General features: G+C 43.2%; 1 protein-coding gene across 4 annotated transcripts in view; it reads left to right on the forward strand.

Moving 5' to 3' along the window:
• ADGRF5 (adhesion G protein-coupled receptor F5) overlaps positions 1–25,727 on the forward strand; it is a 100,412-nt gene that overhangs the window by 41,371 nt on the left and 33,314 nt on the right. For all 4 annotated transcript variants that reach the window (XM_036413555.2, XM_036413554.2, XM_036413553.2 and 1 more), the window contains 4 exons: positions 3,493–3,618; positions 10,170–10,224; positions 23,217–23,387; positions 25,517–25,693. In XM_036413555.2, the coding sequence (XP_036269448.1) occupies positions 3,517–3,618; positions 10,170–10,224; positions 23,217–23,387; positions 25,517–25,693 (505 nt within the window). In that variant the 5' untranslated portion in view covers positions 3,493–3,516. Of the gene's footprint in view, positions 1–3,492; positions 3,619–10,169; positions 10,225–23,216; positions 23,388–25,516; positions 25,694–25,727 lie in introns of those variants that run through there.

Below are 25,727 nucleotides of genomic sequence, written 5' to 3' on the forward strand. Positions count from 1 at the left end.
GGAAGAAACGCCCTAAGTATTGGTTCTGATGCACAGCCAGGGATAAAAACCACTGAAGCAGATGCTACACAAATAGTCCAAGAAACTTCCTTCTAGGGTGGTGGTACCTGGCAAAGATCTAGGAGTGTCCGTGTGCTGGCCTGGAGCTAGGAGCAGAGCCCTGGGCTGGAGGAAAAGGGAGGCACCAGGCAGAGGCTGATCAAACATGGGCTCTCTTTCACCTCTTACCTACCTAGTTCCCAAGAGGAAAGTAACTAGATTGGACTCCCCAGGGAGAGGGGCCAAGGATTGCAGGAGAGCCCAAAAGGCAGAGCTGTGTAGAGCTTAGGAAATAAATCATTACCAGGGAGAATCCCACTATTGCCCTATTTAGATATAGCTTGGAGTCACAATTTGATGATGACCTTACAGATGTGATCATTTTGTGAACAGGCTTTGACAAACCCATTTACTCCTCTTCCTACTCCAAATCTGGGTAGGTCAAGGCTGATGAAGTGTTTCCAAAAGAGCAGTTGATCTTAAGTACTGGCTGTTTCAAAGATTTGGGATAGCTGTTTCCTGGCGTGTTTCAGGCCCATTTCACAATGGCAGCTCCTGCAGGAGAATGTCCTTAGAGACTGCTCCAAGGAACCCAGACTCTCATCCTCCCAATGCCGGCTGCTGAGAATCCTGATGACCTATTCCTGGCATCTGATGTCAGGGTGCTTGACTCCCCTCTCCCTAACTCCAAGGACAGGAAAATAGAGTCAGAGGAGGCCAGGAAGTTGGTCATCACCATAGGGTTAGATCATATTTCCCAGTTTTTTCTAAGACACAGCCGGCTCACATAGGTTGGTGAGTTTTAGTACAGAATGTTCAGGATTTATCATTTTAAAAGAGAAAGAAATTGGGGGTGATATCAGATCATTTTCTCTCTCTTGCTGTTCATCTCCGTATTTCTTAGTGGTCATCTGTCCTTACCTCCAGGAATTTGGAATAAACAAGAACCTCTAGGGGATTTATGACTAAGGGAACGCTACAAAAGACACATCGCCTTGGATGTGGGATAATGCTCTTTACTTTTCACTGGATAAATTTTGATTTTTGCCTCCATTAGCCAAGTGAAAGATTTTCTACTGCCTTTCTCACAGACAAGAATAGCTTTGAGCTGGAGGGTTAGGTAAGACATGTGCATCTTCAGGTTTCCCCTCACATGTCATAGCAATCTCAAAAGCTGACCTGATCTTCAGCCGGTATCACTGTTCTTATTGGTCATGCCCATGACATACTGGTTGTCACATATTTTGAAATTACCTCTCTCTCAAAGGAGTGGCATTCTCCTTACAGGTGGCGAACCCCTCACCTGCGCAGAGTGACTGATGACTGCACACAGCGGTCATCACTCTTCTGCATCCAGGGAACCCCCTCCCCACAGTGGGTTCTGCCTACTTCTCTATTTCTATTGACCTGTGATTTTGTTGTCACCAAATACTTCCTTTGAGTAAAGAATGTTGATTTAGTCAAGAGCTGTCCTGGGGAAGGCTGAGGAAGATGGGGACAGTGGACAGTAGTGGATGGTGGCCTATTCAGTAGGACAAGATGTAGCCACTTAGGAACATTATAATTCTTGCTAATTCAATGAAAGGCCAACATTGGAGAATGGTGGAAAGATATGGAGTCAGCGTGGGTCCTTCTAATACCTGAGTCCCTCCATGAAAGTTGCAAATCAAGGGAGGGTCATTAACCATTTATGTACTAAGTCTCATCCCCTGATTAACTGCCTTAGTATGGAACCAGCCAACACTAAGTTGGGGCATGAAAAACATTAAGTTGCTGCCTACATACTCCATTCATCCTGGTAATGGTTGCTATCACCACACTGAACCAGCCTGCCCAATATCTACAGAAACCCACATTCTTTCAACGAGGAAAAAAAAACCTCAGGTAGAGAACTGACAATGAGTTGCTATGAGCAGATGCATCTGATCTCAAATATCTGTTCCTGTAACCCAAATTGCAAAGCATTTTCCAAAAACCATCCAGTTGCAGAATTTTAAAAATGTATTTGATTGTCATGTTTGCCAATTGGGTCAGTTTACCAAGGCCTTATACTTCCCCCTTTTCGACTGGGGGAAAGGAAAAGGAGACAGCTGGCAGCTGGTGATTGAAACAGAATTCTCTCCGGCATGTAAGTGTTAGCAGTCATTTCTGTGTTATCTTGGCCACGGCCGCCTGGCACTCTCTGCAGTGCCTGGGCCAAGGACTGCCCTTCCTGATGGTTGCCCTCTGGATTCCACTAGCAGTCAGGGTGAAAACCACAGCAGATTGAGGCCCTGGAGCTCTTCATGGCTTTTAGTTGCCTTTGAGTCTCAGAAAAGTCTGTGAGAGCATCAGAGGTAATTATCTCCCTATGGCAGATGCGGGAACTGAGACTCAGATAACCAACTTATTCGAGGAAACACAGCTAGTTTATAGTAATTCTGGACTTTAATCCCTACCCATTTCTTAGTCTTGTGCTCTTTTCAGAACACATGGGCATAGGAAAAGTTTCCACAAGGTGCTTTCTCCTGGTCCTCAGATCCATGAGGTTTGGGATTCTTTCATCTGATAGTCTACTTTTTAATTGCCATAGTAAGTAATCTGGTCACCTAAAAACTTTGTTTTCATTACCATCATTATAAAAAGATAGTTATCAAAAATCAATACATAGGCATAGGCCATGGACAATAGTTTGGGGAAGGTCTGGGAGGGGGCAGGAGTGAGATGGAAGGGGCAGTCACTACTTTTAACAATAAAGATAAATTTAAAAATGATAATAAAATAAAATTATAAGGAAGAGAACAAATAATAAAATGAAAGTAATAGAAAATTTGCAAAGGGCAACAAAAATCAATACACAGGATTGGGCATATTATAATGTTAATATTCTACACTACATACTATAGGACTATAAAATACAACTTTAATTTTATGGTTTAAGTCTAAGATTTTCCACACTATGGGTCATGAAGTCAATTTAATAAAAAATTAAATTAAAATAAAAAATAAGGAGAGACTAGAATTGAAAATATTAGTGTTGCATATAGCAAAGGTTAAATATTAATCTCTAATCCTTTTGTTCATATATTATGTGTACTGAATTCCAAGATTAAAATTATTTCATACTATATAGTCTTTTCCTTTTTCTTATTTTCCCTCGTTTTCCTTTCTCTTTTGTTGTTCCTTATCTCCCTCTTTCACAATGTATAAAGAAAACTTACCCCAAAGTCCGTCACCTTTGTCCTATTTACAGGTACCATCGCCCATCCTCCCCAACCCTCATCTTGTCTCACATTTCCTCGCCCAAGGGTCTGGAGCAGAGGCTGTTCTCAAGTGTAGATACCTCAACACACCTCCTTTCTCTGCTGAAAATGTCCTTATGTAGTGTGACCTTTGAGATAGAGGTTTTTAAGTTCTCTCCATGTTTTATAAATACCTTGCTCTATCTTTAAATCACCACATTTCCATTTTCAGGCAAAGCAACTCAAACTTGAAGAAATGAAACATCCAAGGAGAACCACACTGTGCTTCGTGATCCTTGTGATTTATTCTTTCCAAGTCACAGCGACTTGGAATATAGAACCTACTGTTCATCCTTTGGTGAGTAAATCCATGTCTGCTATATTTTTCCTTGTCACATTTTTCTGATATCCTGGGAATATCACAGATGGAAATGTCTTTAAAATTTTTTTTAAGATCTTTGAGAAAATGGGGGTAGGAGAGGTAAACCTAAATGGACAGTAGTGTATCTACTCATGGGTGACAACTTGCTCTGAAATCCCCCAGTCTTCGCTTTTTAACAAAACTGCCACCACTAGGCCTGAAGCTGTACAAAAAGAGACATCTCCAATGCTAATGGAGATGCTATGAAAATGACAACGGTGACTGTAAGGCAGATTTTGAGGATTGAAAAGAATGGGTGTTCTCAAAGGATTCATTTTAACTTGATCATCAGACATTTCAAAAGATGTTCATTGTGTGTGATCATCACAGACTGGCATAGCTGAGGGGGCAGAGATATCATCAAGCTTTTTGTGTGACAAATTATCCAGGTAGTTTTGTCTTTAGGAAGTTAATGGGAGTTTTTCTTAACTTAATAAGTGCTGTCTTATTATTATTTTTTTCTTTTGGACATTATTGGGTTATTTCTTCCTTAGCTTACTCCAGGTACCAGAGTTAGAGTAAGTTAGGGGCTATGAATCTTGGGAGATTAATGTAATTCTCTCTGTGTTTCAGCTTCTTCCCCAACAAAACAATGATAATGGTGGCACTAATTTCCTATGACTGCTTGGAGAATTAAATTAATTAATATTTATAAGTTGCCTTAGAATAGTGCCTGATACATATTAAATACTGTAGCACTGTTTGCTATTATTATTTCTCCTACTATAAAGTGTGTTTTTTTCATGTTGATTTTTAAAGAAGCTATTTTAGTGCTACTCTATTTAGTCTGTCAGCATTGTTATGGCTTTATTGGTTGATTTTAGCATTGGAGATGTCTCTTTTTGCCATGCTTTTAATTCGTTATTCATCCTGTCTTTGTATTATGTTCACCTGATCTTTGTCCTTTGTTTTTTGTTTAACTTTTAATATATCACTTTGCTTTACTAGTTCTTTTATAAACAACATGTTTGAGGCTTTTTTTCCTCCCATTTAAATCAAATCTGAGTAAACCTGATTTTGATTGTGGTATATAATTTATTCACGTTAATGTCATATTTAAAATGCTTGGTCCTACTTTGAGGATTTTGTTTTATGACTTTATGTACTTCATCTTTTCTGTTTTCATCATTTCACCTAGGTTTTTTTTGTCTGCTTTTTTTGTTTTGTTTTGTTTTGTTTTTATGTCTTTCATTACTTGGGCGGTATACTTTGTGTGCAGAGTGTGACCCTGATGATTTTGTGCAGCAGTGTGCACATATATGGTGCAGAGGGAGATGCTTACATTTCCTGTGGATTCACAGGGTCAGTGCAGAGCTCTAGTTACCCCAGGCACATGGAGAGCCAAAGGGTGAGGGGATCACAGTCATGGGATTAGCTTTTCCTCTGCTCCAGGGTCCTAGTGCCCTCCCGGTGTGCCAGGTTGACCCTCATTGCAGAGGCCCTAAGAAAGCCTCTCCATCTGCCTGGTGGCACAGGCTGTCAGGGCATAAGCCTCTGATCTCCAAGAGCTGCTAGTAGAATTTGAACTTGATTTTTCTGGAAGGTCCCCTCCTTTCAAAAGCCCCTCCATCCCATTTTCCACTAGATCTGCAATCAAGATATAATATTTCATACAGCCCAAAGACCAAAGACCCCCATAGGAGAGGTACACTTGAGCCCTTCTTATCAGCTTACATTGCTCTAAGCTGCCACCCAGCTTCCACGGCTGGCCTTCTATCATGGTAAATGCGTAGTGATGAGCTTTAAAAAAAAACAATTATAGCTTTTGAAATAAAATTCACCATTTTGACAATTGTTAAGTGTGTAGTTCAGTACTGTTACATATACTCACATGGACATGCAACCAATCTGAAGAACTTTTTCATCTTGCAAAACTGAAGATCTATACCTTATAATTATTATATTATACATGGCAGCTCCCCATTGTCCCCTTCCCTTAGCGCCTGGCAACCACTATTCTACTTCCTGTCTATAATTTTGACTATTCTAAGCACTTCCTATAAGTGGAATTGCACAGTATTTGTCTTTTGGTAACTGGCTTATTTCACCTAGCATAATGTCCTAAAAATATATCTATGTGATTACATGCATCAGAATTTCCTTCCTTTCTTAAGACCGAATAATTGATCCACTCCCAACTGTGGCCTCATCCCTGAATCTGAAGCCCAGCTCAGACCCTCATTAGCTTTGGAAAGAGTCACCTTTCTTTATCTCCCTTAACCTGTTTCCCCTACATGACATGGGAATAAATAGTATCTCCTTATCAGTGGGTTGGGGGAATTAAATGTCGCACACATGTATGCCTTAGCACAGTGATAAACACAGAGCAAGTACTTAAGATTTAGTAGTTATTTTTACTATTTTAGTACAAATAAACCTGTGTTAATTAATATGCTTGTGTGAGGAGACATTCCAACAGGATCCTGGTTAAGATAATTATTTAATACTATGTCTGGGTGCACGAATTCATGCACATTGAAAGGAAATTAATTAGAAGGTGGCCAGAGGGGCAGGACTGACCCAGACGGGCCAGACACTCACTGGAGTCAACCTTCCATGGACCCTCCCTGGCCAGCCACACCTGGGGTGTGCCATGGCTCAGCTCGAAGGTCGTCTGCTGAGTGAGTGGGGTCCCTCTAGGAGGTGGGGTCTCTCGGCCTGGCCTGGGGGGTTAAGGCCAAAACTGGCTCTCTGACATCCCCATGGGGTCCCAGATTGTGAGAGGGTGGTTCTTGGGTGACACACCCTGGAATAGGGTTCCTTCCTCTCTGGTTCTGGATGTGTCACCCAAGAACCGCAGCTGCCAAGTCACTGCAGCTCAACAGCTCCTGCGTTGAGTGTCTGCCCCCTGGTGTCAGTGCACATCATAGCTACTGGTCAGACAGTCACTTAGCAATATATATATATATATATATATATATATATATATATATATATATATATATATAGAGAGAGAGAGAGAGAGAGAGAGAGAGAGAGAGAGAGAGAGAGAGAGAGACAGGCAAAGATCTTAAATCTGGGATTCCAGGTCAAGTCAAAAAGGAGTGAGGAACAGGGCCTTGACAAGGAGAAGAGAGATCTGTCTACAGCAGTGACCTTTGAGGACCCCTTATCATCAGGTTCCATGGGAATTTTCTTTCTACACATAAATTTCACCTCTTATTTCTGAATGACTGTCTACACCCTCTTCAGGCACTGCCCCACCTCCATGGTTGTTTGTAAAGTCATGCGGAACAGGTGGGGTGTTTCCTGGAATCACTGATCTTGTGTCTGCTGGCTGAAGACCAGGAGATCCCCCTGGAGGAGCTGGCCAGTGTTGCTCAGACACTCCTCTGGATACTTCTAGGAGGGCAAGCCAAGGGAGGCCCGGTTGGAGGCTCTGTTATCGCTTCCGAAGTAAACATTCATCTCAGCAGTGGGAGCCCCTGGCAGGATCTATGTTCCCTCGTGAGTCCTCGGCACCCAAAGTTCTGGAGTCTCAGAGGTCCTAGAACTAGAGTGACATGAGCACTCAGGAAGACAAAGCTGCCCCCACCCCTCATGAGCCCCAGCCAGCTGGACACACGGACACACACCACAGCTAGAGATTTCACACGCATCTGGTGTGCCCCAGCCCAATGTCTTCCGCAGCGTAAGAAGCCGAGGCTTAGAGTGAGCATGGCTTTTCCCACCAGGAAGAGCAGCAGTGGTGGGATTCAGTTCCTGGTGAGATTCCAGCATCTGCCTCATTGAAGCCCAGGCCCCGAGACCTGGCAGCCAGTCCTCTGCTCCTTCTCAAACCTGGGAGAGCGACCACTACCACCGGGGAGCTCCTGGGTGGTTTTATTGCTTTCAGTATGTTTTCCCAGTTCTTCCCAATGATTGCAGGGCTCACAATAAAACGTAGGCTGTTCTCACAGAACGTTGTGAATCCTCATTGGACAGTAGAGAGGCAGGAGGTGACAGAGCTGTGGGAGCAGCACTGCAAACATGTTCCTTGAAAGTTCCTGATCATCACCACAGACTCAGGAGCTAGTTCAGAAGCAGCGTTTCTCAAAGGGTGGCCTCACTGAAGGAGATAGGTGGTGAAAAAGGCAGGTTCTTTCACACACACACACACACACACACACACACACACACACCCAGACCTGCTAACTCAGATGGCAGAGAGCAGAGGCAAGTTACCCTTGTGCTCACAAAGGTTTCAAATTCTTTGCATGAGAGCTTTGAAATGTATCTTCGTTTTAGCAGAAGGCTGCCAGCACTAATCTTTAGCCCCACTGGGCAATGAGAAAATAACATCTCCACCGGGGACAGCTGACCAAAGGTCACCTTCTCTCGGGCTGAATCTCCCAACTGCAGCCAGTGAAGTGTGGATCGAGAGAGCCTCTGATGGCCCCCACACTCCACGCCCACGGCCAGGCCCCAGGGAGGAGGGAGGCAGGAATGCAGCGGAAGACCCTTCCCCTCTGCCTGGGCACAGGGCCAATGCAGGCTCCAGGGGAAGCCGGCAGGAACCAGCCCTGGGTGTGGACGCTCCTCCTTCTCGGGCTGGTTCCTCATATTCAGTGCAGCTGAAATAACCTCACCAAAGGAGTATCTGGGCTTCTAAAATTCCAGTTGCCTCCCATCACTGCTCTAGTCACTCTTCAAGAACATTTATGAACTGTCAGGTACAGGTTCTCCCTAGCACCCATGGATGTTAACACTCATCCTCAGAAAGAAAGGGGATGGGAAGAGGCAGTAGAGAAAAAGATGCAAGGAAAAGACAGCGGGTCCCTGAGACAAACCAACAGTTTTGTGGAGAATCTCCTGATTAAGTGATGCTTGTGTGGACAGCTGCAGACTTGGAGTCAGGCTAGCTGGGTTCAAACCCTGACTCTGCTATTTAAGGGCTTTGTGACCTTCACCAAGTTATTGACCTCTCTGTGCCTGTATTGTCTCATCAGTGAAATGTGGGGTGTGGCAGTACCAGAGGCTGTCGTGAGAATTAAATAAGTCAGCATACGACTGCTTAATAGTGTCTGGCATGGGGTGTGGGACATATCTTAGGAATTAGTACTTTTGTTACCATTCTGATGTGAGATAACTAGAAAATAACAGTAGACAACGCAGTTAGCAGAATGAGCTCTGTCTCAGGTGAGGTTCCTAGGTGTGTAGCATTCACAGGAAAGGACACACCTCTGTGGGCAGGAGTTGTCTGGGAGATCTCATAAAGGCAGGACTCTTTTATGGACCTTAAAGTGGTTTGGAAGAGCATCCACAAGGAAATTCTCCTGGAGGCAGGGGTGAGCTAAGAGACCTGTTTCAGGTCAAGGTGTGGTGACCAGCTGTAGAGCTGGCATTGATCCCAACAGGAAAGCCAATCAATGTCAGTTCTTAAACCAGAAGCCGCATGATGACAGGAAATGAGCTTTACAGAGACGCAGCAAGAGGCAGCGTGCAGAAGGAGAGTTCCGTGGTCCAAGGGAAAGGTGCCCCCAGAACAATGTGAATCCCTGTCTCAGAATAGCATTTGCTATGTCACCAAAACCTGTTCCAGTGCGGTCGATTTATTAAGCATTTGACAATCTCCTGACGCAAGCTATTTTTATCCCTATATTATAGGTGAGTACTTTTATCCCTATATTATAGGTGAGGCACAGAGAGGTTAAGTAACTTGCCCAAGGTCACACAGCCATTTTATGGCAGGGCTCAGATTTGAAGTCAATGTCTGCAGAGTCCTTATGTTTTTAACTATTGTGCTTTGTCATGTAATTAACATTTATTAAGCGCTTACTGTGTGCCATAGTATAGTTCACTTAACTCTCATAACAATTCTATAAGGTCAGTACCATCGTTATTCTGTTTTACAGAAAAGAAAACTGAGGCTCAGGGAGAGCAAATAAGTTCCTCAAAGTCACAAATAAATTCCTCAAGGTCACATAGCTAGTCAGTGGCAAGGCTTTGTACCCAGGCGCTCTGACTCTGGAGCTTGCTTTTGGGGCCCTGCCACAGAAAGCGACCATCGGGAGAAAAAGGAGCCAGTAGGGAGAGAATAACTCCTAAGCATGGATGACCCAAATGGCCCTAATGCTGCAGTAATACTCCGTGGGGACAGGCAAAGTGCCAGGAAGAGGCCGTGAGACTTGTCAAAAAAGGCCAAAGGAATGAGTCAGGGTTCCAGGCCTGGGCAAGTAGCACAAGTTGGGAACACCACGATTTATATTTCTTGACAGGACTCAAACTGCAGAACACTGAAAAACTCAAACATGATAATGTCTTCCACTCCTGGAGCTAGAGACTGGTCTATAGAAAGTGAATCCCCAGGTCACAGTACAGACTCGAGTCCATGGCATTTTCCCGACCCCTGAGTTGCTGTTCGCCCCGCACTCACTCACTGGGCACAAGGTGCTCACTTCGAATCTGCAGCTCAAACTCAGCTCTAACACATGGGGCATGGGAGCAGAACACCATAGTGGAAAGACGTCTCTACCACTAATTGACGATTTTCTAAAATGCTCTTTCAGAGTCTCCAGGAGCATGAACTAGCAGAGGAGGAGCCACTGAGGCAGAAACGAGCGGGTATGTGAACTCTTTCTTGTCAATCAATTCTAGTGATTCCATTAAATGATATTGGCTCTAACTTTTCCAAACAGTGTGATCTACAATTCACTCTCAATATCTAGAAGTAATTACAAAACACACACAAACACACACACACACACACACAAAAACTCCTTTCTTGCCAAAACCGGTTTGGCTCAGTGGATAGAGTGTTAGCCTGCGGACTGAAAGGTCCTGGGTTCAATTCCGGTCAAGGGCATGTACCTTGGTTATGGGCACATCCCCAGTGGGGGGTGTGCAGGAGGCAGCTGATCGATGTTTCTCTCTCATCGATGTTTCTAACTTTCTATTCCTCTCCTTCCCTCTCTGTAAAAAATCAATAAAATATATTTTTTTAAAACCTCCATTCTCTACCAAATGGCATTAAAGGAATCTTAGCAACATTCCGATGCCCCTTCCTCCTCCCACCGCCTGTGCCCGTCTCCCCAGCTGCCCTCCACCTCCAAAAGTCTGCTTCTTCACTCTCAACCTGCAGCCTTTCCTTTTGCCTTTTTTTTTTTTAATTTTTTTTATTTAAACCTCTTTGACTCTCACTTATCACTTTATTTTCTGGATTCACTTAACCACTAGACTCAAGTCCTTCTCCTCTGTCTCCCACTGTAATTTTTTCACTAAATTTCAAAAGCTGGTCTGGAAAATAGAGGGCTCTATCCCTTGCAGGGTTGAGAGCAGTGAGAGCTGCAAACACCTACATGGACATGATCCTTGGGGCCCTGTCCCACCTGCAGGACTTGGGCGAGTGTCAGTGTACATCTGCAGGCTGTTTTTTTCTCTAACCAGATTCTCCTACTTTTCTCATTGGAACCTTTCAAAAGCATTATCCTGACACTTTTCTTTCCATGCATAAAATTCTTCATGGGCTCCCAATTGAAGATAAAATCCAATTACCTGCTTGAGTCCTACTGGAGGGACCCTGCCTGCCTTTCCCACATGTTCTATTCCTGTTCCTTTTCACCAGCCAGTGCCCTGCCCACCCCTCCTCTCCCCCACTTGCTTGTCCAAGGGACTCTGACTTAAGTCTCAATTCACAGAGGTTCCTGCCATGTAAGGTCTTCCATCAAGTCCCAGACAGGGTGGGGCTGCTTTCTGGGTTCCCACTGCCCTTGATACCTTCCCGTAGCACAACAGTGTCCCAGTGCTTTGTCATTCTGCTTCCTGTTTGTCATCCCTAGTAGACAAGAGTGCCCCTGAACTCTGAGAAACTCAAACACGGGGATGTCTTCCGCTCTGTCTCTGTATAGCTGCCCCTGTGTGAGTTCCGAGGATCCGTTCCTATTGTTGAGTCTGCCGGCCTGGGGTGTGTAGAAGGCGGAACTTCTTCCCTCCAGCATTGTGAGGGGATAATTTCCCAGACGTGCTGTGACTCGCTCTGCTCAGTCTAGTGGTTTGAAAGACTGGCTGTGCTTCAGAAAGGAGGAAGCTTGTTAGAGGTCAGGCGGAGTTGTCTGTTAGAGCCCTCACAGCGCAGCAGCCAGACGCCACTGCTGTGAAACTAGAACTTGACCACATTTTATCAAGCTCTTAAAACCCTCATTGGAAGGTCATACCAATAACTTTCTTTTCCTTCCCTTATTTTTCTTTTATTTTCTCTTCTCTTTCTGCTTCTGTTTTAGCCCCGTGTCCTTTCCCTATGGGATCCCCATTCCCCCTTCATGCCCTCCGTGCTTGAAGTGGTCTGCAGCGCAGATGGTACTTTCTGTGTTTTAAAAAGAGTATCATTATGGCTCTAGCCTAGGGGTGTCGAACTCAATCAGAGAAGGGGCCAAAATCTAAAATCCAGCCTAAATCGCGGGCCGAATGGTTTACTGAACAGTCATAAACTGTCATTGTGATGGAAACGCAGCGGAGTGCAGTGATGACAGGGCGGTGCGGGCCACATTGCAAGGCCTGGCGGGACGGATTTGGCCCACGGGCCTTGTGTTTGACACATGTGCTCTAGCCCGTTAGGCTCCGTGGATAGAGCATGGTTCCCAGGTTTGATTCTGGTCAAAGGCACGTACCGCCTTTGCAGACTTGATCCCTAGCCCTGGTTCAGGCATGTGCAGGAGGCAACCAATCGATATCTCTCTCTCATCAATGTTTCTCTCTCTGTCTCTCCCCCTCCCTTCCACTCTCTCTACAAGTCAATGGGAAAATATCCTCAGGTGAGGATTAACGAAAAATTAAAATTAAAAAAAAAATAGTAAAATAAAAAGAGCATCGTTATGTCTACCCCCACTTCCTGTCCCCTGTGACAGTCCCAGGGCCACAGGTGCCCCATGCAGCGTTTTGAAAGACTCTTCTTTTTAAAATCAAACTATTGGAGGGTGAGTTCTAGCTCCAGGTTCCTGCCAGCTTCTTCTAGGTCTTGGCTTCCCGCTTCCCCAAGGGCAGTGGGGGACCCACAGCTGCAAAAGTAACATCTTCCTGCACTTCCTGTGGCTGTCCGTGACCCATGGCAACGGCACGAGAGGTTAGCCCTTGGGGAGGAAACTGCTTCCACATCTAAAGGTTTGACATTCCACAATTTTTCCAGACGTGCTTTCAGTAAAAACTCTCATGATGATGATAAATCACCATGAAAACCTCTTTTCCTTTATGACATGTGGTTCTCTGTGCTCTCACGCCTCCAGAGTCCTTTGGGATTTGTTAATCACTCAACTAGCCATTTGCAGGAGATGGATTGGCCTCGGTACTTTTACTAAATTATTGAAATAAGAAATGGCCATGGAGCCCTGGCCGGTTTGACTCAGTGGATAGAGTGTCAGCCCGCTGACTGAAGGGTCTCAGGTTCCATTCCTGGCCAACAGCATGTATCTTGGTTATAGGCTCCCATCGATGTTTTTCTGTCTCTCCCCCTCCTGCCACTCTCTCTAAAAATCAATGGGAAAAATATTCTAGGGTGAGGATTAACAGGAAAGAGGAAGGAAGGAAGGAAGGAAGGAAGGAAGGAAGGAAGGAAGGAAGGAAGGAAGGAAGGAAGGAAGGAAGGAAGAAAGGAAAAAAAGAAGGAAGGGCCATGGAGAGGCTCAGGCACAATGCAACAGATGCTTGAAATGTGAGTTGCAATTAAGAATGTGACTATGAGAGGAAGCAATAGGAGGGTTACATGCAGCACATGCCACACGGAGGTGTTGGTTCTGCTTGGTGTGCGAAGTTAGTGGGCTTAAAGCACCTACGCTCCAATTCTCAGAGTGGTATTCTCCTTCATGTATACGCTCAGCACCCTTTCTGGAGCCTTAATGCCAGAAAGACTGAAACAATGTTTCTGAGAGAAAGAAAATTCTCAAAAGAAATTTTCTTTTGAGACACTGGACCAAGTTTTTAGAGCTTGGGATAGAATTGTCTTTAAAGATTGGATCAATACTAATATTTATTCTGAGAACACTGTGGACTTTTTCCTGTCATTTTGTTCTGTTATATAACTTCTTGAGCCCTTGATATATATATATATTTATATCACACATATACACACATACACACACACCACACACACACACACACACACACATCAGATCACATCTATCACACAAAACCACATATATACATAGAAATAGATATGTATACCAACTAATGTATTACATAATAGTACTATATGTATCACATATATCACACACACACACGTTATCTATATATATATAAGCCTAATATGCTAAATGTCTGACTGTTCAACCATTCGACCAGTTGCTATGATGTATATTGACCACCAGGGGGCAGACACTTCAACCAGTAGATTAGCTTGCTGCTGGGGTCTGGCCAATCAGGACTGGGAGAGATGGCTTGGACATACCCTGGAGCCAAACTCCCATGGTCCCTCTCTGGCCTCTAAAATAGTTCTTCTAATTAATTTCCTTTCAATGTGCACAAATTCTTGCACTGGGCCTCTAGGATATATTATTATATTATATTATATTATATTATATTATATTATATTATATTATACTAGAGGCCCAGTGCATGGAATTCATGCATGGGGGGTATGTCCAGCCTCACCTGCACCCTCTCCAATCTGGGACCCTTCAGGGGATGTTCAACTGTTGGGCCTAAACAGGCAGTCGGACATCCCTCTCACAATCCTGGACTGCTGGCTCCCAACTGCTCACCCCCTGCCTGATTGCCCCTAACCGCTTCTGCCTGTCAGCATAATCACCCCCTAACCACTTCCCTGCCAGCCTGATTGATGCCTAACTGCTCTCCTGCTGACCTGATTGTTCCCAACTTTCCTCCCCTGCATATTCCTTCTTTATTAGATAGAGTTTTTTTCTTTAACATATTGGACAGCCCTAACTGTTTGGATCAGTGGATGGAGCAATGGCCTGCATACTTAAGGGTCCCAGGTTCGATTCCAGTCAAGGCCATGTACATTGGTTGGGGGCACATACTCAGTGGGGACTATGCAGAAGGTAGCTGATTGATGTTTCTCTCTCATAGATGTTTCTAGCTCTCTATCCTTTTCCCTTCCTCTCTATAAAACATCAATAAAATATATATGTAAAAATGAAACATTTAAGATTCCTCTCTGCCTGGCTGGTGTGACTCAGTGTCTAAGAACCCAGGCTGGGCCTGGAGGGGATCTCTGCATGGGTACGGGCACTGCTGATGGCCTGAGACCCCAGGCTGGGGGCATGGACCCAAACCACCACTTGGTGCTGGAGCATTCCCAAGTGGCTGCAGGTGGGGCAGGAACATTCCTGCCCCACCACAGCCACTTGGTGCCTGCACTCATAAGCTCCGAGTGGCCAGGGGGCATTCTGGAACCCCTGCCGCTCAGGGCCTATGGGTCTACAGGCTAGAAGCAGCCTAGGTCCAAAAGATGTTCCTGTTGCCTGGGAAACCCAAGCCTCTCTCCTGCTCTCTGTGGCCATAGCCATCTTGGTTGGGTTTATTTGCATACTCACTCTGATTGGCTGGTGGGTGGAGTAATAGTTAATTTGCATAGTACTCTTTTATTAGGTAAGATTATATTATATTATATTATTATATTATATTATTATTATATTATATTTATTATATTATATTATATTATATTATATTATATTATATTATATTATATTAATTATATCATTATACTAGATGCCCCTTGCAGGAAGATTCCTGCAATAAGGCTTCCTTCTGTGGTCGCTGCCCCACCTGCTTTCCTCCCTTCTCCCTGCCCCCCTGCTTTCCTCCCTTCTCCCTGCCACATCGGCTTTTCTCCTTTCTCCCTTGCCCTGCTTGTTTGCTTCTCCACAATGCTTGGCTTCTTTCTGTGTGTCTTCAGTCTTCACTCTGGTCTGGATATGCAAATTGACCACCATCTTGGTTGGGTTAATTTGCATACTTTCCCTGATTGGCTGGTGGGCGGTGCTTCTGGGTATAGTGGAGGTGCAGTCAATTGGCATGTTTCTCTTTTATTAGGTAGGATTATATTATTATATTATATTATATTATATTATATTATATTATATTATATATTATAGTATATTATATTATATTATATTATATTATATTATATTATATTATATTATATTAGAGTTGTGGAGGGGAATAAATAATATTGTGTAGAAAATATTTTTAAAAATGTTAATGGTCCATGCTCAGAGTTAAGAGTTGTAGTTCTCAATCTATGTTTCTGACCTGTAAGATTACATCCCATGATTCTTGGTGTCGCTTTGTAAAGCAAAGAGCAGTGGGACCACTGTCTTCCCTGCATTCAGGAAAGAACTTTATATGGGGCTGACTTTTTTTTTTTTTTTTTTTTTTTTTTTTTTTTTTTTTTTTTTTTTTTTTTTTACCCATGCCAGCCTTACACATTTATTATTATTCATGAATGGTCAAAATTTTACAAGGCCAATTATTATCAGTATAACCATACATATGAAATATCACTTAGTGATATGGAGTGACAACAGCTTTATATATATTTAAAAATACAGACACATACACATATTCTCTTTCAAGTGTTCACCATACACTGCTATTACAGGCATAAAGCTGCAGGAGTTACAATATACATGACATATGGAAATATCTCAAGCAAAAAAAACACACTTAAGTTGCAAAAATAAAGTTTTTTTCTTCAAACATTTTGATCTGGGCTCAAGCAAAGCAAATAATGAACACCAATGATTTTCATCGATTAGAGGAATGAACAATGCATTTCATCCCCACCCATTAAAAAAAAAAAAGTCTCCAGCAGATCTATTTCATCCTTTGGAGATATGATGAGTTAGTAGAATGGATTCTTTTCCCCAGACTGCACAGCCCAGTGTTTTATGACACAATGCCTCCCTCTCTCCTCCATCCACACCTGCCAAGTAAGCCAGACCCAGCATATGAGCCCAAACCTTTCTAAAATCTAAAGACTACAATACTGCCAAATTCCTTGACAAATATGTCAAGAAAACAGAAAAACAGCCCTTGCTTAGTATTTACCTGCTACAGAACTATGGGGAAGAAACAAGAGAGCCAACCCCAGTGATAAAGATGCACTGTTCACTTTGATCAAAAGAAAGCCATACCCAACTCCATGTCTCCTGGGTGAAGTTAGCAGCCTTCATTCTTTTGCAGAAGGGAGATTAATTTATGGCTGTATTTTGGCCCTGACTTTTGAGAAGCCATAATTCCTATTAGAGTTGCCAGGCAAAAGTAGTATTGTTTGCTTTAACAGCTGTGATTAAGACAGAACTGCTTGTCTTAGTTTGTAGCCAACTTTCCAGAAAGGTCTCTTTAAGATAAGTGCCCTGTGGGGGGTTGTGATTTATGGGGAAGGAGAGGGGAAATCCTGGCTGGTTTGTGCCTCCTGGGCCTGCAGATAGGCCTCCATTTGTGACACGGGTGACACCTGGAATGTGCTACCTTCCACTGGGGCATCGTTGAGTCAGAAAAATTCAGACAAACAACACCGGGACACAGGAGCCAAGAAAAGGAAAACACATTAAACTGTCTGGAATCAGATGGCCCAGGGGCAGCAGAGGAGTGTGGAAGCCACTTAACACACCCACAGAGAGGTGGGGAAACAGCCCTGTGTTTCTCCTGGTTCCTTGTAGCTGAGGCAGGACAGAAGAATCACTTTCCTGGAAGTCCACAGGAAAGTTTGGGATCTATGTTTGGGACAGGGGAGGAGGCAGAGATTGGTATTTCTATTCAAACTGTAGGCCTGTATGAGGCTGTGAGCAGAATATGTCCTGTGTCCCCAACACCAAGCACAGAGCCTGGGAGGTAGCCACTTAATATATAGTCAAGTTACTTATAAACTAGAGGCATTGAAAAGTAACTAATTTGAAGAAATATTTTAGAGGCCAGGCAAGGCTTCTGGGAGGTTGGCTCCAGAGTGTGTCTGGCCTATCTCGCCCAGTCCCGATCAGCCAGACCCCAGCAGCAAACTAACCTACTAGTAGGAGCGTCTGCTCCCTGATGGTCAGTGCATGTCATAGCAACTGATCGAATGGTTGAATACTTAGCATATTAGGTCTTTATATAAATAGATAAACCAAGGAACAAGCCAACTGAGCAAGAGTCAGTGTCAAAATCCACAAATGTCAATGGCAGTGAGTCATTGTGTTTTTCCTCACCATGGATTTCTATGACATTTATTATGCTGACTCAAATGGAACAGAGTTTTAGCTAATTCTTCCATTTATCATTAATAATTTTTCTTTAATTTTATTTCAAAACGTACTTTAGGAATTGCACACCATGTTCCAAAGACACATTTAAAAATAATACCTCATATTTTATGGTTATTTAGGATTTATTATACAAAGTGGTCACTTTCATTATCTTTTCCTGTTTGAGTCATGGCAGGTTACAGTTAAAATAAAATGGACTTTGGAATCAGAAAAATGTAGCTTCAAATCCCAGTTCTAAGATTTGCTTTCCATATGGCTTCAGTTTGGCCATCTGCAAAATGGGACTTTGCATACTGTTCTCATGGCCCTTGAACCTATCAGGTTAATGGATAAATGGCAGCTGCTGTTATTATTGTTACTTTCATCATGATCACCTGGGATCTATTCAGTATCACCAAAGAAAGAGGTAAGCAAGTATCAGTTCTCTCAAAGCAAAAGAGGAAAAATAAGAGTAAGCAGATATGCTTGGAAACTGCATGATTGTTCCCCCATTGGAGCACCACCAGACTGTGTTGAAAACAAAATTCCATGCTTAAGCCAAGAATAAACTTATGGGCATATATTGGTTCTCCAAGATCACCTTCTCAGTTTCCTCATTTGGATTCGAATGTTAGATCCCAAATGTGCTTGGTCACCAGAAGCACCTGTGGGAATTAGGGGAAAAAATACACATTTCTGGGCATCCCTCATCAAGATTCTACTTTAGCTCACATAGACTGAAGCTCCAAAATATCTGTGTGTGTAGAATTCACTAGGTGGGTGTAATTATCAGTCAAGTGAAGGTGACACTGGAATAGGGTGCTTTTGTGTTTGTTTGTTTGTTTTTGTGTTTTTTTTTTTTTTTTTTTTTTTGTGTGTGTGTGTGTGTGTGTGTGTTCGTTGTTGTTGTTGTTTTTTTAGCCTATTTAGAAGAACTGACCATTTTAAGGAGAAGATGTTTCCTTCTCTTTTAGAGATCCCCATATTTACCAGTCTTTGATCAGGGAGAAGTGATCTGCAGGCCAAGGGTTACTCTGAGACTCCTTTAGAAGTTACTGAACATAAAAGGTGGATAAGGGATAGAGGGCCTTAGAGGCTGGTGCTCTGATTAGTAGTTGCACAGATCCCATAGACTTGGACTTGCTAGAGGCATGGGAACTTTCCTCTTAGTATTTTAAGTTTTGGGCTCAACTCCCAAAACTTTGGGAGATGTTCCTTTGAGGGATGTCCGACTGTTGGTTTAGGCCCGATCCTTCTTTTCAGCAGAACTCACTGCGCTGGTTTCAGTGGGGAGTGAAGACACCCATGAATCACCACGTGCTTTCCAGACCAATGCTTGTTCTGCAACTAAGTCTGCAAAAAGCACTGAGTGGTGGGCTCACGGGTGGGAGGTAGACAGGGCCCTCAGGCAGACATTAATATTATGCTACGATCAGACCCTGGGATGCAACACTGCAGATGACGAAGTGGGGGATATGGATTGTTATAGCCCTCATTCATCTCAAAAGCAGCTCCCGCCCAGGAAATCCTGTTTACATTCATGGGAGGAGAGTCGCCTGACCACAGCAAAGAGGATCCCGTAGCTAAGAATCCTCTCGAGGGTATGAATAGTGCTGCATTACTTTTCAGGAAAAAGAATGTGCTCTAAGGCACACCTGCCCTGCTTGCAAATATTCCCAGGGACAACATACTGTGTCTAGAGTTCAGAGCACATAAATTAAGATAAGCAGTCCCCCAAACCAACACCCCGAAGCTTGTTTTCATCTCAAAACCATTTGAAAATCAGAAAGAAAAAAAGAAAAAAAGAAAACCAGGAAATTTTAGACAACAGCCTCCTTGAGAGAAACATAGTATCATGACAGACTGAGATTGGGTTTTAAAAGTCACCTGTTCTGCAGGAAATATATCTTTGTAAGGAGAAAATGCACCTTAAAGTGTATTCTTTTGCAGAAACTGGTTTGGTTCAGAGGATAGAGTATCGGCCTTCGGACTAAAAGGTCCCAGGTTCTATTCCGGTCAAGGGCATGTACCTTGGTTGCAGGCACATCCCCAGTAGGGGGGTGTGCAAAAGGCAGCTGGTCGATGTTTTTCTCTCATTGATGTTTCTAACTCTCTATCCCTCTCTCTTCCTCTCTGTAAAAAATCAATTTTATATATAAGTATATATATTTTAAAGTGCATTCTTTTTTGTGGTTGTTTTCATCCTCACCTGAGGATATTTATTCCATTGCTTTTCAGAGAGAGTGAGTGGAAGGGAAGGAGGAGGAGAGAGAGAAACATCAATGTAAGAAAGACACATTGACTGGTTGCCTCTGGCACACACCCCAACTTGGGATGGTTGAGGAGTGAACCCACAACCCAGGTATGTGCGCTTGACTGGGAATCCAACCAAATACCCTTTGTTATGTGTGCCAATGTTCTAACCCACATGTGTCAAACACAAGGCCTGCGGGCCAAATCCATCCCGCCAGGCCTTGCAATGTGGCCCGCACTGCGCTGTCATCACTGCACTCCGCTGCGTTTCCATCACAATGACAGTTTATGACTGTTCAGTAAACCATTCGGCCCGCGATTTAGGCTGGATTTTAGATTTTGGCTCCTTCTCTGATTGAGTTCAACACCCCTATCTAACCTCTGAGCAAGGACAAAATGCATTCTTAATTTTAAGAAAATCTGTTTTTTTCAGCTTGTGTTAATTATATTAAGTTGAATGATGCCAAAAAATGAAATAATTCTCAACAAGTTTGGCAAGTTAAACCAACATGCTAAGACAAACATAGTTTGCAACTGTAAGAAAACAAACATTTTCTACCATAAACATTTATCAACTGGAATTTCCCATAGTAAATTTACTCTACTTTAGTGTTTCACATAAATTATCCTTGGAACATTGAGAGCAAATCTTGCAATTTTATGGGAGACATTCATTGCCCTTTTAGAAAATAGACAAAATTTTTTATTGTATGGTAAAATATGCATCATAGGTCCAGATTTTACTTAAAATTTAAGGTAATTGTTTTGTAAGTATTTACTTATCTTTTTCTTACTTAACTGACAAAATAAAATAAGCTGCAACTTGTCTTCTCAATGTATCTATAAATTTTTTTCTTAATTTTTGAAGGTTGTTCATTAGCTTCTAACCTAGTCCATGGCTTCCGCTCCAGTTATATATTTCAGCCAAGAATGAGCCAATGATTCCAGTGATGACAGAGAGGTGGATCTGTGACTCAACTCAGAGTCACAGGTTAAACTTACTATGTAGTAACTTCAGGCTAGATAGAGTGAGTAAGGCTATGAGAAATGAAACAGTTCCTGCCCTAGAGGAGCTTACATCTAGTGTGCCAGACATGATGTCATATAGGAAACTATATGACACCTATGTACTGTATTTTTCGGACCATAAGACGCTCCGGACCATAAGACGCACCAGTTTTTAGAGAAGAAAAATGAAGAAAAAAAGATTCTGAAACAAATAGTGTCCTAAAATATTTTATGTGCAGTAAAACCCAACATCACAGTCATAAACACATGTAATCAACCCTGTAAAGTAAACAGCAGCATTTAGAACCATTTTAGAGCCGGGCAAGCACACAGAGACCACACAGAGCCGGGCAAGTAAAAAAACTTTTTTTTTAAAGTATATGTGTAGGCTATATTTGGACCATAAGACGTAGGGACTTTTTCCCCCCACTTCTGGGGGAAAAAAGGTGCGTCTTATGGTTCAAAAAATACAGTATATACTAGAGGCCCGATACATAAAAATTCATGCAAGAGTAGGCCTTCCTTACCCCAACTGCCAGCACTGGCTTCCCTCTGGCACCTGGGACCCAGGTGGCTTTGCTCCAGTCCCAGCTTTATCTGGAAGGACATCTGGTCTAATTAGCATATTACTCTTTTATTATTATAGATATACTACAGGCTTTGTGCATGGGGAGGGGGTGTCCCTCAGCCAAGCCTGCACCCTCTCCAATCTGGGACCCTTTGGGGATGTACAACTGCTGGTTTAGGCCTGATCTTAAACCAGCAGTTGGACATCTCTCTCACAATCCAGGACTGCTGGCTCCTAACTGCTTACCTCCTAACCACTCCCCTGCTGGCCTGGTTGATGCCTAACTGCTCCCCTGCTGGCCAGATCACCCCAAACTGCTCAACCCTGATGGCTCAATCACCCCCCACTTCCCTCCCCAGCAGTCCTGGTTGTCCCCAACTGCCCTCCCCTACTGGCCTGTTTGCCCCCAACTGCCCTCCCCTGCCAACCATTTTGTGGTAGCCATGTTGTGGTGACCATTTTGTGACAATGTGGGGGCAGCCATCTGTGGTGGCCATCTTGTGATAATGCCATGCATGACACCACCTAGGCTTTATTATAAAGGATACACATACACTGTCTGCTCTGCCTGTAGTGGGCATGTATGTGTTGGAGGCCAGATGCATCTAGAATGATAGCCAGTCAGCCAGCCTGAAGACAATTTGGAAAAAAAATGAAGAGCTAAAGATCACTTTCATTTTACTTTACAACTTGCCAACTTTGCTTTTGTGGAACACCTATCATATTCTGAAATACAGAGTAAAAACCAAGAGCCATGCCAGTCTAGGAGCAAAGGTAATTAAGTAGATGACTTTCCCCAGAGGTCTCAAGTTTGCATAATTCATCTCTAAAAATACATGCATGTCAATTGAATGATGTTTGAAACATATTGAGTCATCCTGGTGAGTCAGAACTTGTATTGGTATTTATTGTCTAGACTGTTGCCAAGGCCTGCATGCTAGGTCTCTCTGTTTTTATTCTTGTCCTATTACAGTCTATTCTCCACACGGAAGGCCTTGGCCTTGGACACGAAGAAGGATGTGGGAATGGAGAGGAAGGACAAGTCCTGAGCTTAGCCTGTGAATCTCTTAAATGGCCAGAAACCACTGCTCTGGGACCAAATAGATCAGTTGCCTTCTTGGTTTAAATAGTAAAATTGTAGAGAGGATGTGCAATAGGGGGGCTTGGTGGTGGTCAGTATCCAAATTCTTCTTTTCTTCTAAAAATTTTATTAGAAATTCTTTTGTTGTTGTTGTTAATTTTTACCCAAGGATAGTTTTCCATTGATATTTAGAGAGAGTGGAAGGGAGAGGGAGATACAGAGAAAGAGAAACATTGGCCACCTCCTGCATGCTGTGCCCTTGACAGGAATTGATCCTAAGACCCTTCAGTCCATGGGCCAACACTCTATCCACTGAGCCAAACCAGCCAGGGCTTTGCTAGAAATTCTTAAAGGCTGATGTGGCCCAGCATCCACATGTTCCAGTCATCACCTTTAAGTGCTAAAATGTCTATGGTGTTCTCTCTCCACCACCCACAGTAAATTCTCACAGCCTCCTTATGTTTCATTTCAGTTGCCACAAGTCATCCTACAGCTCAAGAATACACTGTTGATATTGAGATGAGTTTTGAAAATGCCTCCTTCCTGGAACCTGTCAAAGCTTACCTGAACAGCCTCAGTTTCCCAATTCAAGGCAATGACACTGACGTCACTGCCAACATTCTGAGCATAGAGGTGACAACAGGTAAGTAAAAGCCCCTTTGCTTCAGAAGGGAGGATTGGGCATATCAAGAGTAAGGCTCTCTGAGCTCCTTCCCATTAGAACAAATTATACTGAGTAGGCAAGTACAATGACCCAACGAGCTTGACCTGTGGTTTTGTTGCTTCATTGCCTTCCAGATGAAATCTCTATTGGTAAACTCTGCATCCAGTTTGCTTATTTTAAATGGTGACCACATGTTTACTTGGTGGTTTGTTGGTTGGTTGTCACAAAGTGGTCCCAAGATATGGCCATGAAAACTACTGGATCCTCTTACTCTGGGCAATCAGTGGATATGGAAAGTATAAGTTCAGGAGACTGATAAGCAGAAGTTTCCTTCTTTTTTGGCATCATAGGTCAGGAAATAGGAACCAGGTACATGCCCAGGTCAGAACTAAGGCATTAAGCAGGACCTCCCAGACTTGGGACTTTCTAGCAAACAAAACTAAGGGCCAGACAGTGTATGTAAAGTACCAAATAATACCTGGAATGTGGTAACTGGTCTGGTTATGATTGCTTTTGTCATCCTCTTAAAGCAAGTTTGTATTTTACATGAGAGTCAAAAGTTCTTCAAATACTACCCCCATATTCTTCTCAAAAGAAACAAAAACAAAACAAAAAATGCTTTAGCAGTGGGATTTCAGGTCAGTAAAAGAGAGATTTTGACAAAGGGGGTCTTTTTGGCTCCCTTCAAATTCCCCCACCAATGATCCCCACCCTCACCAGCAGGCTGGACACCCTCTGCTCCCTAAGCTTCTGCCCAGCTCTCACCAACTTCCAGAGCACGGGCCTACATCAGCATCCAAGGACTCACTGGGACTCAGTTGTTTCTCCTATTTCAGGAGCAATTATTTCATGGCTTTCTTTTGGAAAGTCACTCTGTTGAGCCTTTGCCCAGGTGCCCATCTGCAGAAAAAAATAGCTCCTAGTGATTTGACTTTGGTCCAGTTTTAGAAATAAATTCAGCACTCTGTTTTCAGAGCATGTTCAGTGTCCCCTTAGTATCAGAGTCTGTTTGGGCTGCTCACATTTGACATGAAATGTAAAAGGCACAATTTTGCTTGTACTCTTCATTTGTTATCTATTGCTGTATAACAAATTACCCCAAAACTTAGCATTCAAACAACAAACTTGCCAAAGCCGGTTTGGCTCAGTGGTAGAGCATCAGTCTGTGGACTGAAAGGTCCCAGGTTCGATTCCAGGCAGGGGCATGTACATTAGTTGCGAACACATCCCCAGTAGGGGGTGTGCAGGAAGCAGCTGTTCGATGTTTCTCTCTCATCGACGTTTCTAGCTCTCTATCTCTCTCCCTTCCTTTCTGTAAAAAAAATAAAATAAAAAATAAAAAAATCAATAAAAATATATTTAAAAACAAACAAACAAACAACAACAAACATGTCACAGTTTCTGAAGGCTCTGACTCAGGATTTGGGAAAAGCTTAGCAGGCTCTGACTCAGGATCTCTCATGAGGTTGTCAAGCTGTCCACCAGAAGAGCAGTCATCTGAAGGCTCAACTGGGGGTGGAAAATTCTCTTTCAAGCTCACTCATGTGATTCCCAGCAGGCCTCATTTCCTCACTAGCTATTGGCTGGAGACCTCAGTTCCTCACTCTGTAGTTTTGTGAAATGTCATGACATGTTCTCATGTGATGATAGCTGGCTTCCCCCAGAGCAAGTGATGCAAGAGAGAATGAGAGAGAGCCTCCAAAGTGAAAGCCAGAGTGTCTTTATAACCTAATCTCAGAAGTAATACTTCTGTTATAATATAGTTATTGGTCAAACAGACCAAGCTCGGTACAATCTGAGAGAGAACTACATAAGAGTGTGAATGCCCAGAGGTAGGGATAGTAAGGGCCCATCTTGGAGGCTGGCTACTGTATGTCAGAAATCTCTCATATTATCATTGTAGGCATGCCCTGGGCTAGTTGGATAGTCATCTTTTAGATGCCCATGTCTAATAGCATGGTGTTACATACAGGAGTCATGGGAATCTCATGCAGTACTCTTGAACTTATCAGAAGGCCAATATGGAGTGGAGTTAGACTATATTTGCAGTCTATAAATGCAAAAGTGGTGATCACTTTCTCTCTCCTCACTGTTTTGGTTGATGATAGTCTGCAGGCCTACTGGAAATGAAATCTGGTGCTCCTGTGAGACAGGCTATAGGTGGCCTCAGGAACAGTGCCTTCACAATCTCACGTGTCAAGAGCAGGACAATGCCCCTGCTGGGCATCATTGCAATTGCCTTAAAGGACTGCCTCCCAGTGGACCTTTTTGTCAGCTCTGGAGAGGTAAGTAACTGCTCATCAGATATTCATTTTGCTG

This window comes from Pipistrellus kuhlii, unplaced genomic scaffold, assembly GCF_014108245.1.
Source record: "Pipistrellus kuhlii isolate mPipKuh1 unplaced genomic scaffold, mPipKuh1.p scaffold_m20_p_5, whole genome shotgun sequence".
In the NCBI taxonomy this organism is placed as follows: domain Eukaryota; kingdom Metazoa; phylum Chordata; class Mammalia; order Chiroptera; family Vespertilionidae; genus Pipistrellus; species Pipistrellus kuhlii.